Raw genomic sequence first — 14,364 nt, 5'->3', positions numbered from 1 at the left:
ATGTATTCACTTGAATAGTAAAAACATGGATTACTTCATGTACATATTTTTATTTGGTTGATTAATAAAATAATAGACTCGAAGAAATTCATCGAATTCTTTCAGCTAAAATACCTGATAAATATTTCTATTGGTTCTACTTCACATCAAATACATAATTTAATTGCTATTGTATTGACCAGTAACCACTAACTATACGTGTTACAAAACCACATGAATTAAGTAAAACGTATAAGAAATCAAGGAGTAAAGACATATAGTTGAGTACTTATAAGCATGATATAACAAACATTAATTCATATGTATTACACAATCATCCCTAATATATAGATTTAGAATTCACACCAAAAATATATAATGAATATGCATATGAGAACAAATAGAACATATCCCCATGCTTGTTTTGATGGTTTTAATGGCCCTCACCGTTTTTCATCTTAATAATGTGAAATAAACACAAATTAAGGATTGTCCAGGGCCCCGCAAAACTAAGCACTGGAACTGCGTGGCTACTTATGTTTGTTCGCTATCAACTAATTAGGTAATTTGGGAATGCTATCACCATTGATTAGCAAGTGAATAGTTCAATCGTAATTTGCAACATGATTATACATATAACATATTACGTTGATAAATTAAATGAAAATGTTCATTCGAGTAAAATAAAAGTGTTATCAGAATAAAATATATTTACGGTAAATATATGTATTTTACTCATATATTCGAACCAACTGTTGGATAACGTTTATAGAAAAATAACTATTAATCAAGAAAATTAAAAAATAAATTGTTCACTGGTTTCTTATACTTAATAATACAAATTAAAAATTTATTGTCAGCATGTTTTTAAATATTCAAGTAAATTATAGAAATCATGAATGGCTAAATTCACGTGTCATATTGGTTATTGGGTTATAGAAAAAATACCAAAAACAAACTTTATTCTGATAAATCGTATTTTATCATACAAAACATGTTATCTAGTTAACTAATTTTATTCAATTGATCCTGTAAACAATGAAAATTAAGCAGCTTAACAGGTGGCTAAACATTTTTTAATTCTTTCGATTATTTTGGTTTATCACTGCACGATTTACAATTACAAATTGGTTTACCAATAATTTATTGGTACATCGCAACGGGATGCGATTAGTTAATGAATGTATCATGGACAATATTTTAAAAATATCAACTGTCAAATAAATAATAAATTTAAAGGGAATACGTTTTGATACCAGAGAATATCAAAATTTATAAGATTCGCCAATCAATGAGGTTTGCAATCAATTAGAAGTTACAATTCTCTATTTGTTGAGCATTTGCCATGATCATATTAAATAAAGCACAAAGCACAAGGACAATTAATGCAAATATAAGAATTGGATTTTGAAAATGTTTATTTCTCTCGTCGTAGACAATACGAATAAATATTATTATTATTAATATTAGAACAAATTTTGTTCACGTCTTATTTATTCATTTATGCACAAATATTGGTACCTAGAACTATAAATATTATTCACGAATTCGGAATTAGCATTATAATATGAATTTTCATATATAATTATTATTATTTTTTACTAACACCAATTGTATTAATTAATTTAGTTTAATTTAAAATGTTCTATAGTATAATAAAATATTAAAATAACTAATAATTCTTTCATTTCAACGTTTTCAACGCATGCAAGCTTAAAAATGAATACTGACTAAACAACGTTTGTCTAGAGTCTAGACCTTATATAATATTATGTTTGTTAAAAAAAAAAATTATTAATTATCAATATCCGATTTTAAAATCCCTACCTTATTTTAATTTTTTTTTTTGTAAGCATCTCTAATCATTGTTTTATGTATGTCTTATTATTGATGTCTATAGACATTGATATATCAAAGAGTTTGTGTGTATTTTTATTATTTAGTGACTATTATTCAATATCAACAAAATTTGCTGCTTTCACAAGCATAAAACACATATTAGATACTGGTCCATGGTCCATTACTGCTCGATAGCTCGCATATACTATGTGTAAATAAAATTATCAATTTTAAATTGCGTACCTGCAATCTACTATTTAATATTTACTACGTAAAAAGCACAACGTGCACAAGTTGTCGTCAACTGCTGTTGTATAGGTAATAACGATTGTTGTTATATTACGTAGACTGTAGAGATATCATGACTACAAATATAACCAGGCATGATCGCTTTCCTAGATTTTTTCACGGAGATATTCTTTTTCCGACGTAAAGGAAAGATTATTTCTCATTGTGAAAAACAATATTGCTGGGTAAAAAGTGAATGAATTTTTATAATTAAACCTAGATATTTACTTTTTTTTTTTTTTTTTGATAAATTTCGTGAAAAATTAGTACCATGTATAGTCAGCACTCATGGCAGAAGTCCCTATGAGGAGCTTGGTTTTATTCACCTTGGGTAGAAGTCGTATGGAGCAATATTTTATCCACGGCGCGTTTCGTGAGCACACAACTATAATAAAAATTACTGATGACACGTTCTGGTCGTCGCAATACCGTTACCTTGTAACATATTATACATCGTATACCAACGGAGACACTAGAACTACTACTACTACTACTACTACTACTACAACAAGTTACAACAGTAATACTATCATTACTCACCACTGGTTAGTGGTTACTATAAAATACTACTACTGGTTACTACAAGATACCACCAAATACTACTATTAATGCCACTACTCTATTTACTATACTATACTACACCCACACCTCGCGACGACACACAAACGGCCGGTTAATTATACGCTTTGATGTCGCGTCGGCTTGGCAACACTGCGCGCGGAGTGCCGAATATAATAATATTATGAATAAATCGAGTTCGTTACGCGCGCATCGTTACGAGTACAACACGCACACACACGGATGATGTAGTGTAGAATAATATTATAATAATAATAGTACTACGGTCGCGCGTGTTCCCCACTTTCCCCGCGGCAGCGAGTCGTATCTACGTTGATGAATTACGGGAGCGGCGGCCGCGTCTACGTCACCCGCGGCGCACGGCCACGGGGGGTATCGCGGACAGCAGCAGCAGCTGGCCCGCGGGTGTTGCGGTGGCGTAAAAGTTTGTTACACTACGGTGGTGATAACGACGCATAGCGGAAAACTTTTTCTCCCAAAAACAAACAATAACAACAACGAGCGCGCTAACCGTACACGCAGGTACGTTCCACTACGCGGGCGGCGTGGAGAAAAAAAAGAAGTCAAAAACGCGCCGTTTTTAGTGCTGCGGACGGGGGAGAGGGGATCGGTCTTTGGACGACCGTGGACTGGGCGAACGACCGCGACGGGGAGGGGAGCGCGCGCAACCGACGACGACGTCCGGTGTGCGCGCGCGCCGAGGCATCGGACAGTGCGCGGCGGGGCGGGGGAACACCTTGTACGCATGCGCACATCAGTCTGCGATCCGAGTCGGTCAGAAAATGGCGTCAGTCAAGTTTCTGGAGGAAGTACTCAGTAAGGACGTGGACGAAAACGCGTTCAGTGCAATCGTGGTGTCGCTGGAAAGCGAGCTCGTCACCAACACGTCGGTCGTGTCCACTAGTAACAGGAGTCACCACCACAACAACACCAACACCAACAACAGCACCAGCAGCAGCAGCAGCAATAATGCTGTCGCAGCTACAGCGGCCGCGCCGCAAAAACAACAACAGCAGCACGTCTTGGTCAACGGTGCCCGGGCCGCCGCCTCATCGATGAACAAGTGCATAGCTGCCGTCGCCGCCAACAACAACAACAATAGTCTTATAAGGTAGTCCTTCGTTAGTTGTGGGGGGGTGCCACGGCCGTTTTCGCGCACTCGACGGGCACGACGACGACGATGATTTTGGCGCGCGCCCTCCGCACAGGGATGTTCTGCCTCCTTCGGTCCGTTGGCCTGACGACGGTTGTACGGTATACGTGAGTACGAGGTCGGGGGGAACCGTCGTAACCGAGAGTAGACTTGGTTGCAAGGTTTCGCGACATAACTTCGGCTCGGCGTGCAGTGTGCGGCCAATATCGAGAAAACGCGAGCTATTTGACCGATACGGATCGTCAACACGCACTCTGGCCGTCGAAATCACAACTACGACTCGGCATGAATTACGCGAATGACAAAAATTAATAATATTAACATAAATATATTTAATAATATAATATGATAATGTATAACGGTAGGTGGTCGCCGCGGGGACATACGTTACTGTGACGAATGATGACTGAAGACGTATGGTCCGTCGTAAGTCGTCGTCTACGACCCTGCCGGTTAACGGTAATAGTGGGTGGTCACTTTACACGTATGGGTCGTTGGACGTGGGATATTCGAAAATCGAGATAACCCGTAACAGTTTTCAGCGAGCTCGAGTTGAATTTTTTCTGATAACAAAACAATAATATTTACCTTTCACTCGTTCGCGTACGAATTACGGTCGTGGTTTCGCGCACTATAGATTTCTAGCAGACCTTCGAGTCTGATCATTCCGCGTTTGTGCTTCAATGTCCACTGAATGATAGTGTTTCGTAACTCTAGTTTGGCGCTAAATGACGTTTTGAGGTTAGACCACTACCGAGGTGTTATGTTGAGTGGGCACGTCGTTACGAAATGATTGTGGATAATAATAATAATTTGGCGTACGCCACGGACTTGGATACGACTTGTTAGTGTTTATCTCAGTCTGTGGCGAACGCGCTCCAGCGTTTAACCTGTGCTGATCGTATTGTTATTTTTGTTTTTTCTTTTGACGTATTACAGCCACTGCGATAATTTAATGCCGGGCATCAGTCAGGCGGATTTTGTTGGCCAACAGCAACAACAACAACAACAACAGCAGCAGCAGCAACAGCAACAACAGCAGCAACACCATCACCATGTCGTCAATCCAACGTTGGCACACAACTATGCGGCACCACAACCTATGAAATCATTAGACCAGGTCAAAGTAGTCTATTCCAATTCGGCAAACAGTCGAAATTACGTGCCTGTCAACTCGCTGCCAAACGGCACGATTAATTCTACCAGTACAGGTTAGAATTTGTCTAGTTATGAGTTGTTGCCCTGTGCGTCGGTAACGCCATTATACCTTACACCGACACTATATGATATAATATAGGGATAATACCTACATGCCTTACATGACTTCTGTCCGGATCGCCAATGTTTCATACGAGTAAACTACGAGCCCTACTGTGTTGGGCACCACCGCAAAAAACTCCGACTCCATTCTCTGTACACCCATTACAGTATGGAACAGTGTTAAATAACATGATTCGTAACTCGCTGACTTGCATTGTCAATGTCATGTTATTCTGTATTGCCCGTACGCTGTTGGTTAATAGTGGTAGCTTATTATGACCTATTTTCGATAAGCCCAATTGAATAATCATCATTTCATAGGTAGGTGGTACTCCATTATTTCTTAATTATTTTTACATTTTTAAATATATATTATAAAATCAATCAATGTTACTATCAAGAATTCTGATTCAAATGCCAATGATTTATTGACTTCATCAGATTTAAAAAAAACTGATGTTTCTAATTTTATGTTCCCTCGGATTATTTTTTTTAGTGTTTTCTATAAGTTTGAAATTTCTAGTTAGTTTTTATATCAAATTATGTTATAACATAAAACGCATTTTGAAATTTATTTTGTAAGGCAGTACAATCTGTTATTTAAATAACGTAGAAAATTACTATATCTTGCATCAAAATAATTAGTTGTTGATAGTTATGTGATTTAATATGATTTTCTTACAGGTACTGGAACTGCTGTTGTAATTAAGTCAACCCCTCAACAGCTTCACCATAATTCACCTCCAGTTTCTACAATGACTTTACCTGGACAAGTATCGTCCAATCAATCCTCTGTTTCATCCAATGTTATTACGGTTTCCAAGCAAATGGCACAAGGCGTAGTTACTGGTAACTCTCCTCAAACAATTTTGCCAGCAAATGTACAAATATTAAATGTAAATGCATTGCGGCCACAAAATTCTCAAGGCGGAGTTAATAAAAATATGTCAAGAGTTATGATACCTCAAGTAGTTGGGGCCCGTCCTGGTGCACCTGGGGTAAGTTAAATAATTTTAAACATTATTTACCAACTTTTTCTTTTATTAGATATAACTTATAAATAAAAACTAATAAGCAATAACAAATAATTTCATAGGTACTCAAGTTATAATTGAAAATACCAATTTATAATAGTAAAACATTGATAGTTTGGAAAAATTTAGACCCAGTGTTATCCTAACTATTGGAAGTTATTTAAGAATTAAGGGTGTTCTAATTTTGTGTATACCATTTATTTAATTTGTTCTAATAACAAATTAAAAAAAAAAAAATGTGTTCACTCAACTTAAAGGTCTAAACCTAGACTATTGATGTTTTACTAAATTTTCACTTAATATCCTTAAGTGTAATTCACTGAATCCAATGTTAAATTGTATTGATTTGTTTTTGTTTATTATTTGTAGCTTACTTTACAAACACTCCAACAAGCACAAGGTGGACATATATTATTAAAGACTGAAAATGGCCAGTATCAGTTATTACGAGTTGGCCCAGCACCTAGTCAAGGAAATGCTATTACTCAAAATAATGCAAATTTTAGAGTTCAACCTGTTCCTTCAGTTGCAACTGTAAGTTATATTTAATTTTTTAAACGGTGATTAGAATACAATTTATTAACAAATTTTAGTAACAATATACTAGGATATTGTAGAATAAGAGGAATGTAAATAATCTTAAAAGTAATTATATTACAGTGTTATTTTTGTAATATAATTGGCTTGACCATAATCAATAGTAGACTATATCATTACTTAATATTGTTAAATATGTAATATTAGATTTTTTATAAGGCATATAAGTTAAATAAGTATGACACTTCACAAAAAATGAAGTAATTATAATAACTGAATCTAGGTCATTGATCTCAAATATTTGTTACCCATAAAGTTTTAAATATTTGGGATTAGGTTATTGGTCTTAAATAATTTAATATAATTTCTTTACTCCGCCCCATGAAAGAACACCTTCATTTCACTCATGTTGGCTAATGGCAGCAATCTATGTTAATTGACACCATATTTTAGGTGTGCTAAATTGGTGGGGAGAATACGTGATCTTAGGTGCATTTTGGTACGTTCTTTGGGGGGGAGGAGGGGCAGAGTATAGTTCTCAAATATTAATGCTTTTAAAAATTTATATTTATGACCTAAAAGCTTCAATAAAATACACAAAAATAATTTTATTTTTAATTTAATAATACAGTCTAGTAAATATTTCATAAAAAAAAAATGTTAATGTATTGAAGTAATTTATTTGGCATCTGTATGTATATAACACAGCTCAGTGATCATGTGGCGATCTTGTCATTAAGAAAAATGTGATTCATGTAATTTTAATACCAGATTATGACATACCATACAAAGATAAAAACACATATTTTATTTTATGTAATTCTAAATGACTTAAAACTGAAAAAAAAAACTCAAATAATTTGATATTGGAATAGTGTGATCTGAAAACACATTTGTAATTTGGAAAGTATTGTGTTAGGTATTTAATTAATGTACAAATGCTTTGAAATCCGAATTCTATTCATTATAATAATTATTTATATTATGATTGGAGTTAATTAATAATAATTTTTATTGTTATTTAAAATGAATAACTATTTATCCTTCAATTATTTTATTTTATTATGTTTAATTAAATAATAATAATTACATAATAAGGTAATCTTCCCTTCCAATATTATTTTCAAAATAGAAAGATTTTAATACTTTAAAGCAAGCTTTTAATAAACTTTGTAAATCTGTATAATAATTAAAGAATATTATTTCAGAACAATGTTTCCATTGCTGGTACACCAACTACAACACCAACTCAAACGATAGCTCAACCTCAACAGGTATTGTTAACAATTTATCCAATTGTATTTAAGTCAATTGAGATATTTATAGTTTATTCAATTTTTAGGCGCATCAAAAAATTCAACAAGATAATACTAAAGAAAAATGTCGCAAATTTTTAGCCAATTTACTTGAATTGTCTAGTAAAGAACCTAAACCTGTAGAAAGAAGTGTGCGAACACTTATACAAGAACTGGTTGATGCCAAGGTAGAGCCTGAACAGTTTTGTGATCGACTTGAGAAACTTCTAAATGCTTCACCACAACCGTGCCTTATTGGTTTCCTCAAGGTATCATTTATTATGTTTATTATTATATTTATATGTATTATATATTTAATGTATCATTTATTATGTGTAATTAAATTTAATAATTTTTGCTTTACATATTTGACATTAATTTATGTGTTTTTAATATTTGTTTACAGAAAAGCTTACCACTTTTGAGGCAATCACTTATGTTAAAAGAAATGGTGATTGATGGAATTCGACCACCACAACTTAGTGCTCAACCTACTGTTGTTTTAGCTAATCAGCAGCAAGCAGCGGTAAAGATTATTTTATTTCTTTTTACATCAAAATTTAAAAATTTGGTATTTGTTAATTGTTATAAATCATTTTGGTATGATAAAATTAATGTTTTCATCCAAACTATTTTATATTTGATTACATTTATAATAGCATTATGTTAAAAATTGATTAAATAATTTACATTTTTAAATTGTAGATATAAAAAGTTAAAATTATAATCATTAAAAATAAATACTTAAAATTCTTATTTTTTTAAATGTATTTTACTTGCATATTTATTACATGAGATGTAAAAAAATCAATGCTCAGTTTATCTACACATTTGTTTTGATGAAACCAATTTCATGTTCTTTATTTTATTTATTTGATGTTTGAAGAATTCATATAAAATAAAAAATTTGTAGAGAAATTATTATAAATAGTAATAATTTCCATTTAATATATCCTCTATCCCATTATTTTCAACATTTTGGCAGTATTTAAGCAAATAGTTTATGTTTATTTTTCGGTGTGTAATGTTATAATATGTTACACTAAATATTTTGTGGAATGACCTTTGATTTGAGTCTGGTACTTTCCACTGAATACTTTGTAATATACAGAAGTTCATTTAATTATATAATATTTTTACTAAAAAATTTAATTTGGTTAATGGCTTTGTATTCCAATTAATTCTATTAAATATTTTTGAGATTGTAATGAAAAATATTTTCTTTTCTTCAAATTGTAAAAAAGTTATTTTTGTGAATCCAATTAGTTTATCAAGACTATTTCAAAATAAAGTGATAATAAAATTTGGAAATCCAAAGTTTATATTCAATATAACATAGTGCCATATAAGAAATAATTGTGACATTATTTTTTGGGAACAGTGTCATTTTTATCATTTTTTTTTTCATATTTTTTAAATAAAGATTTATGTTTCTATTTTAAAAATTACCCATAAATTAGATTTTTTATTTTCAAGTATAATATTTATACAGAAACCAAATAAAATTATAATTTATATATTTTGTTTAAAATTCTTGAAGCATTAAAAAAAAAAAATAACTAAACAATAAAGCCTAGCTTAGCTGATTTAAAAGATAATGATCTGTTAAAGATTATCTATGTAGAATAGTAAATATTTTAAATTAGAAAACTGACAAAGATTACCTCAGAATTGTATTCAATTCTTACATAAAAATATATATATCCATTCAAAAAATCTTGAGCTGGAGATCATTAAGAAATTTTTTATACTTTCTTAAAACTGTTAATTGATGTTATGATTTAATTTTACAAAATAGACATAAAGTTAAAATCAAAATTTTTAATGTATTTTGGTATTTTTATAACTTACTAAATGTTTTTAGACTCAAATTGTTTATTTAATACAATATTATTATAATTTTATTAGAATACACAAGTAATGGGAAATATCTTAAGTAATGCAGCATCTAATCAGCAAACGGTTAGAATAATGACTTCCCAACCAGCCTTAACACCAGCAAGGACAATTAATTCTCAACAACAACATAGAATTGTTTCTGTAAGTTAAAAGACTTCTTTTATTTAGCCTTCAAATTGTATAGTGCCAATCAAAGGTTATAAGACAACATTAAAACTACTTTTTTACTTTCTACCCCAATTGCTCGGCTAAAATTAAATTAATTATTTTATATTGTTATTTGTTATAAGTATTTAAAAATCGAATTTAAGGTATATATATTTTTAATTTCATTTACTGAATTAGAATGTTATGAAATATTATTCACTGAAAAAATATTTATGTATTCTTTTGTAATTGAATTTTCAATAACTGATCTAATCATTAGTGTTAAATTCTTAATTTGTTGTAATTTTATATTACAGCAACAAGTCAGGGTACAAACTCCAACAGGTCTTACAGCTGTTAATAAAATGGGTTCAATTCGTATTCAACCTCCAGTAGTATCTTCTCAATCTGCTACACTTCCTCCACCACTTACATCAACATCATCCCCAAGACCACCAGTGGGTAGTGGTCGACCGATGCTTGTTAAAGCAGTACCTCTTAAAACACCAGCTGGATCACATATAAAGATTAGTACTCCTATTGTATCGACGCCACTACAAACTAATAGTATAACAATGCCTCAACCTCGGATACCACCATCCCCAAATATAATAGCACAACCAACAATGATCAGCAAACCTCCAACACCAATTACTGTTGCTCCGCCGACAGTTGCGTTGTCTAAACCTCCATCCAAGGAAAAAGAAAAGAAATCTTTTTCATCATCAGCAGCATATGTGTAATTAAAAAAATATTTTAAATGACATAAAATTATAAATTATTATCAAATGAAATTTAAACATAATATATTAATTTTTAATTAGTGGCGATGATGATATTAATGATGTTGCTGCTATGGGTGGTGTCAACTTAGCAGAAGAAACCCAAAGAATTTTAGGTTCCACTGATTTCGTTGGAACACAAATTAGATCATGTAAAGATGAAATACTATTACCACAAAATCCATTAGTAGCAAAAATTAAACAAATTGGTAATTATAAAAATCATTTATATTTTATTTATATTGATTTAATGATATACTTAAATATTAAATGCATTTTATGAGAGTAATAAAACTATAAAGTATATTTTATATTGAACTATATAATATAAATTGTGTATTATAAATATCAGGTAAATAAGAATTTCATATATATAATCGAATAAGTGGCGTTTTTTCTGGGTATGCAAGTTATGTGTTAACGCCCTTTTACATTTATTTGTTTAATACTGTAATGTATATTAGTATACTAATATTTCATTATTTCATCATTTTATTTACAACATTTCTAAATAATTTTCTTTTAAATAACTCTTGTCTATAAATAATGATAATAATAAAGTCAAAATTTGACTATGGGCTGACAGCAGCTAATATTGAATTATTGTTGTGTAGGTCGTAAAGACATTGCATTTTTCTTCAATGACTAGGTAGCTTATTTACCCATGATTTTAATTTGTCATAATATTGTTGGTTAACTTAAATGTAACATTAATATTAAATCAAGGTGTTGAAAATGAAATAAATGAGCAATAGTTAGCCAGTATTATAGTTGTCAGTCTATTCTTCGATTTTTATAGGTCCTTCTATGTGATGATTAACAATTGTAGATTTGCGAATATTCACATTTAAAATACGATTATTAGTATTATTTATCTGATTTATCATAATAATTTTTGTGTATTGTATATTAATTATTGTTTTACTTAATTTTATATTGAGGTTTTCTATCTGTTTTTAAAAACATATAAAGTATTTAAAATAAATGATTTTAATAAAAATACAAGTATATAATATATAAATTGTATTATGTTTTCCTAATCTATCACGCATTAATGCCTAGTACCTCAAGTCAGAAAAACGCAACTTAATAGTTATGTTTGTTATAATGTTATATGACAATAGTGATAAATTATTACCAATAATTATTTAATTTATCATTTACATTAACCATAATTTATTACATTTTATTTGAACTATTTTAATTATAATGGTTAAACATTTTACATTTCAATTATTATTTTTTCAGCGTAACTTTTTTATGTGTTAAAACAAATTGTATTGTCATAAACACTATACATTAATAAAATATTATTATATTTTTACATATTCAAATTTTACTTTTTTATAGTTATTTAATAATTGGTTATTTAGTTTTTTTTCTTATCTCATTACGCTTAATATGGTCTTATGAAATTAGCGATTTATTATATATTTTTAGTTTCATGAAAATTCAAACTACTATGATGAATATTTTATATTAATACAAATATATTTTATAATTTTGTTTTTAGTAAATAGAGAAGGTTTAGAAGATGCTGCAGCAGATGTGCCAGCTTTAGTATCACATGCAGTTGCTGAACGTTTAAAAGATCTTTTAGAAAAATGTGCTGTTGTAGCAGAACATCGTTTAGATTTTAATAAAGTAAAATTTAAATAATAATTAGTTCATAACATGTTTTAATATTTAATATTTTAATGTCTAGGCGGATAAACGGTATGAAATTACTAGAAATATTCGCGGTCAAATCAAATGCCTTGAAGAAATTGACAAGGTTGAACGTAAAAAGCAAGATGAAATGGAGCGAGAGCTTTTATTACGGGCAGCTAAAAGTAGATCTAAAAACGAAGATCCAGAACAAGCCAAATTAAAAGCTAAAGCCAAAGAGGTAATATTAATAGTTTTGTTGGTGTAAAGATTAATTTTAGCCATCAATTCATTTTTCTCTTCAATTTCAAGATGCAAAGGGTAGAAATGGAAGAACTACGACAGCGAGAAGCTAATTTAACTGCCTTAAATGCAATTGGACCTAGGAAAAAACCAAAATTAGAACCAGGAATTAGTCCTAGTTTACAGGTATAGTCATTTTTGTTAAATTATTTATTGAATTCAGAATTACATACTTAATATTTATTTAATTTCATGTATGTATACTACACAATTTTTATTATTTCATAATTGATGTGTTATTTATCTTTCAAATTATATTAAACTTATAGTACATTATAGTAGTGAATTTTCATTTGATAAAATATCTATGGTTTTATTGTTTTTAATATAAGAGCAAATTTAAATCATAGTTATTGTATTACAAGTCTTAATAATTTTTTTAAGACTTAATGTTAATTTATTTTATTTTAATTTCAGAACCAAAATTCTAGTATTAGTACCAATTTAACAAATAGACAAACAGTAAGTACCTAACCTAACCTAATCTTAGTTATAAAATAGTTTCATGAAATTAAAAATATATGTATTTATATTAACAGATACCTAGACAAAGGATAAAACGTGTTACCATGCGTGATACGCTATTTGTACTTGAACAAGAAAAAGATATTCGTAGGAAAGCAAATTTCATGTTCAAACCATTCTTGAAGTGATATTTACCATCATATTGTCATTTTAGCCGTTCCTTATTGCGGCTGATGGCTAGTCATGTTGACTATGTTTTCTGCCGCATTTTCGAACTAATTTAAATTGTTGTTAAAAACCATTTCAAGCATATTTTAGATTAATTGTGTCTACAAAATTGTTAATTTTTGTTATATTGTTTTTTTTCAATCACTGTTAATTTTTTACTTTTTCTTGTTAACATAAAACAAGAAAAGAGGTTATAGACCGTGTTCATGTTAGTTATAAATTAAATGCAGTGAAAAAAAAACTTATGCGATGTATCAAATATTGATATTAACATTAATATCACTCATTAAGCCTATGTTAAAAATAATGTATTTTTTTATTGTAAATAACACTAATGTATTGTATGTATGTTAAAAAAAGAATATTTTGTTAATGTAAAAAAAAGGGAGTTACTCAATTCTTATTCTGTAAGTTATAATCCGATATAAGTGAGCACTCATTATATTATTTTGTATAATGTATATATTTTTTTATTATAATTAATAAAATTAATAGGGTTCAGTGATTTTCACACGCAAAAAAAACTGTTAACTCACTTTTAAATCATATCTATTTTTATTGTTCGAAGTATGATATCATAGTGTACAAGTATATTTTTAAGAATACTTATTGACGACTTGATGATAACATACCAAGTATTTTACTGAATAATGTTGAAGTGTGAAAGTTATTTGTTCCAACTACAAAAGATAATAATTTATGTTTTAGTGTTTTAACTTTTAAGTGCCATATTTTTCTACGTTATTTGAAAGAATGGATAAAAATGAACAATGGTACCTACATTCCGCCGCGCAGGTAAATACATAGACTATTAATTAACGCATAGTTATATACTACTATGTAAATCCGTTGATGTTATTTCGCCACTTTACAATAGTACAATGCTTCCGATGTGGTCAAATGAATTAAGCTGGTTTCAGGTTTGTTTT

General features: G+C 30.1%; 1 protein-coding gene across 3 annotated transcripts; it reads left to right on the top strand.

Moving 5' to 3' along the window:
• The first annotated feature begins 3,436 nt into the window (after positions 1–3,436).
• LOC114132977 (transcription initiation factor TFIID subunit 4) lies at positions 3,437–14,131 on the top strand. Of its 3 annotated transcripts, none has more exons than XM_050202459.1 (15): positions 3,437–3,796; positions 4,778–5,049; positions 5,783–6,096; positions 6,502–6,666; positions 7,878–7,943; positions 8,012–8,233; positions 8,371–8,490; positions 9,873–10,004; positions 10,328–10,749; positions 10,835–11,001; positions 12,306–12,436; positions 12,498–12,680; positions 12,752–12,868; positions 13,160–13,204; positions 13,282–14,131. In XM_050202459.1, the coding sequence occupies exons 1-15, from the start codon at positions 3,468–3,470 to the stop codon at positions 13,393–13,395; spliced, it is 2,799 nt and encodes a 932-aa protein (XP_050058416.1). In that variant the 5' UTR covers positions 3,437–3,467; the 3' UTR covers positions 13,396–14,131. The 3 variants fall into 3 exon arrangements, with proteins under 3 accessions (XP_050058416.1, XP_050058420.1, XP_050058424.1); XM_050202463.1 differs by lacking the exon at positions 3,437–3,796 and adding an exon at positions 3,850–4,579; XM_050202467.1 differs by lacking the exon at positions 3,437–3,796 and adding an exon at positions 5,136–5,419 and having other exon boundaries at positions 4,905–5,049.
• Positions 14,132–14,364: the final 233 nt, after the last annotated feature.

The sequence above is a fragment of the Aphis gossypii genome, chromosome 1, assembly GCF_020184175.1.
Source record: "Aphis gossypii isolate Hap1 chromosome 1, ASM2018417v2, whole genome shotgun sequence".
NCBI classification, from domain to species: domain Eukaryota; kingdom Metazoa; phylum Arthropoda; class Insecta; order Hemiptera; family Aphididae; genus Aphis; species Aphis gossypii.
The sequence above is the reverse complement of the archived record's forward strand: the minus strand, read 5'-3'. Positions and strand labels throughout refer to the sequence as shown.

What these genes read in the sequence shown, in the direction of transcription:
- LOC114132977 (XM_050202459.1), top strand. Translation starts at nt 3,468, where the DNA reads ATGGCGTCAGTCAAGTTTCTGGAGGAAGTACTCAGTAAGGACGTGGAC. An exon ending in AACAACATAGAATTGTTTCT is followed by an intron (nt 10,005 to 10,327) that starts GTAAGTTAAAAG and finishes TTTATATTACAG; the next exon opens with CAACAAGTCAGGGTACAAAC. An exon ending in GAATTAGTCCTAGTTTACAG is followed by an intron (nt 12,869 to 13,159) that starts GTATAGTCATTT and finishes TTTTAATTTCAG; the next exon opens with AACCAAAATTCTAGTATTAG.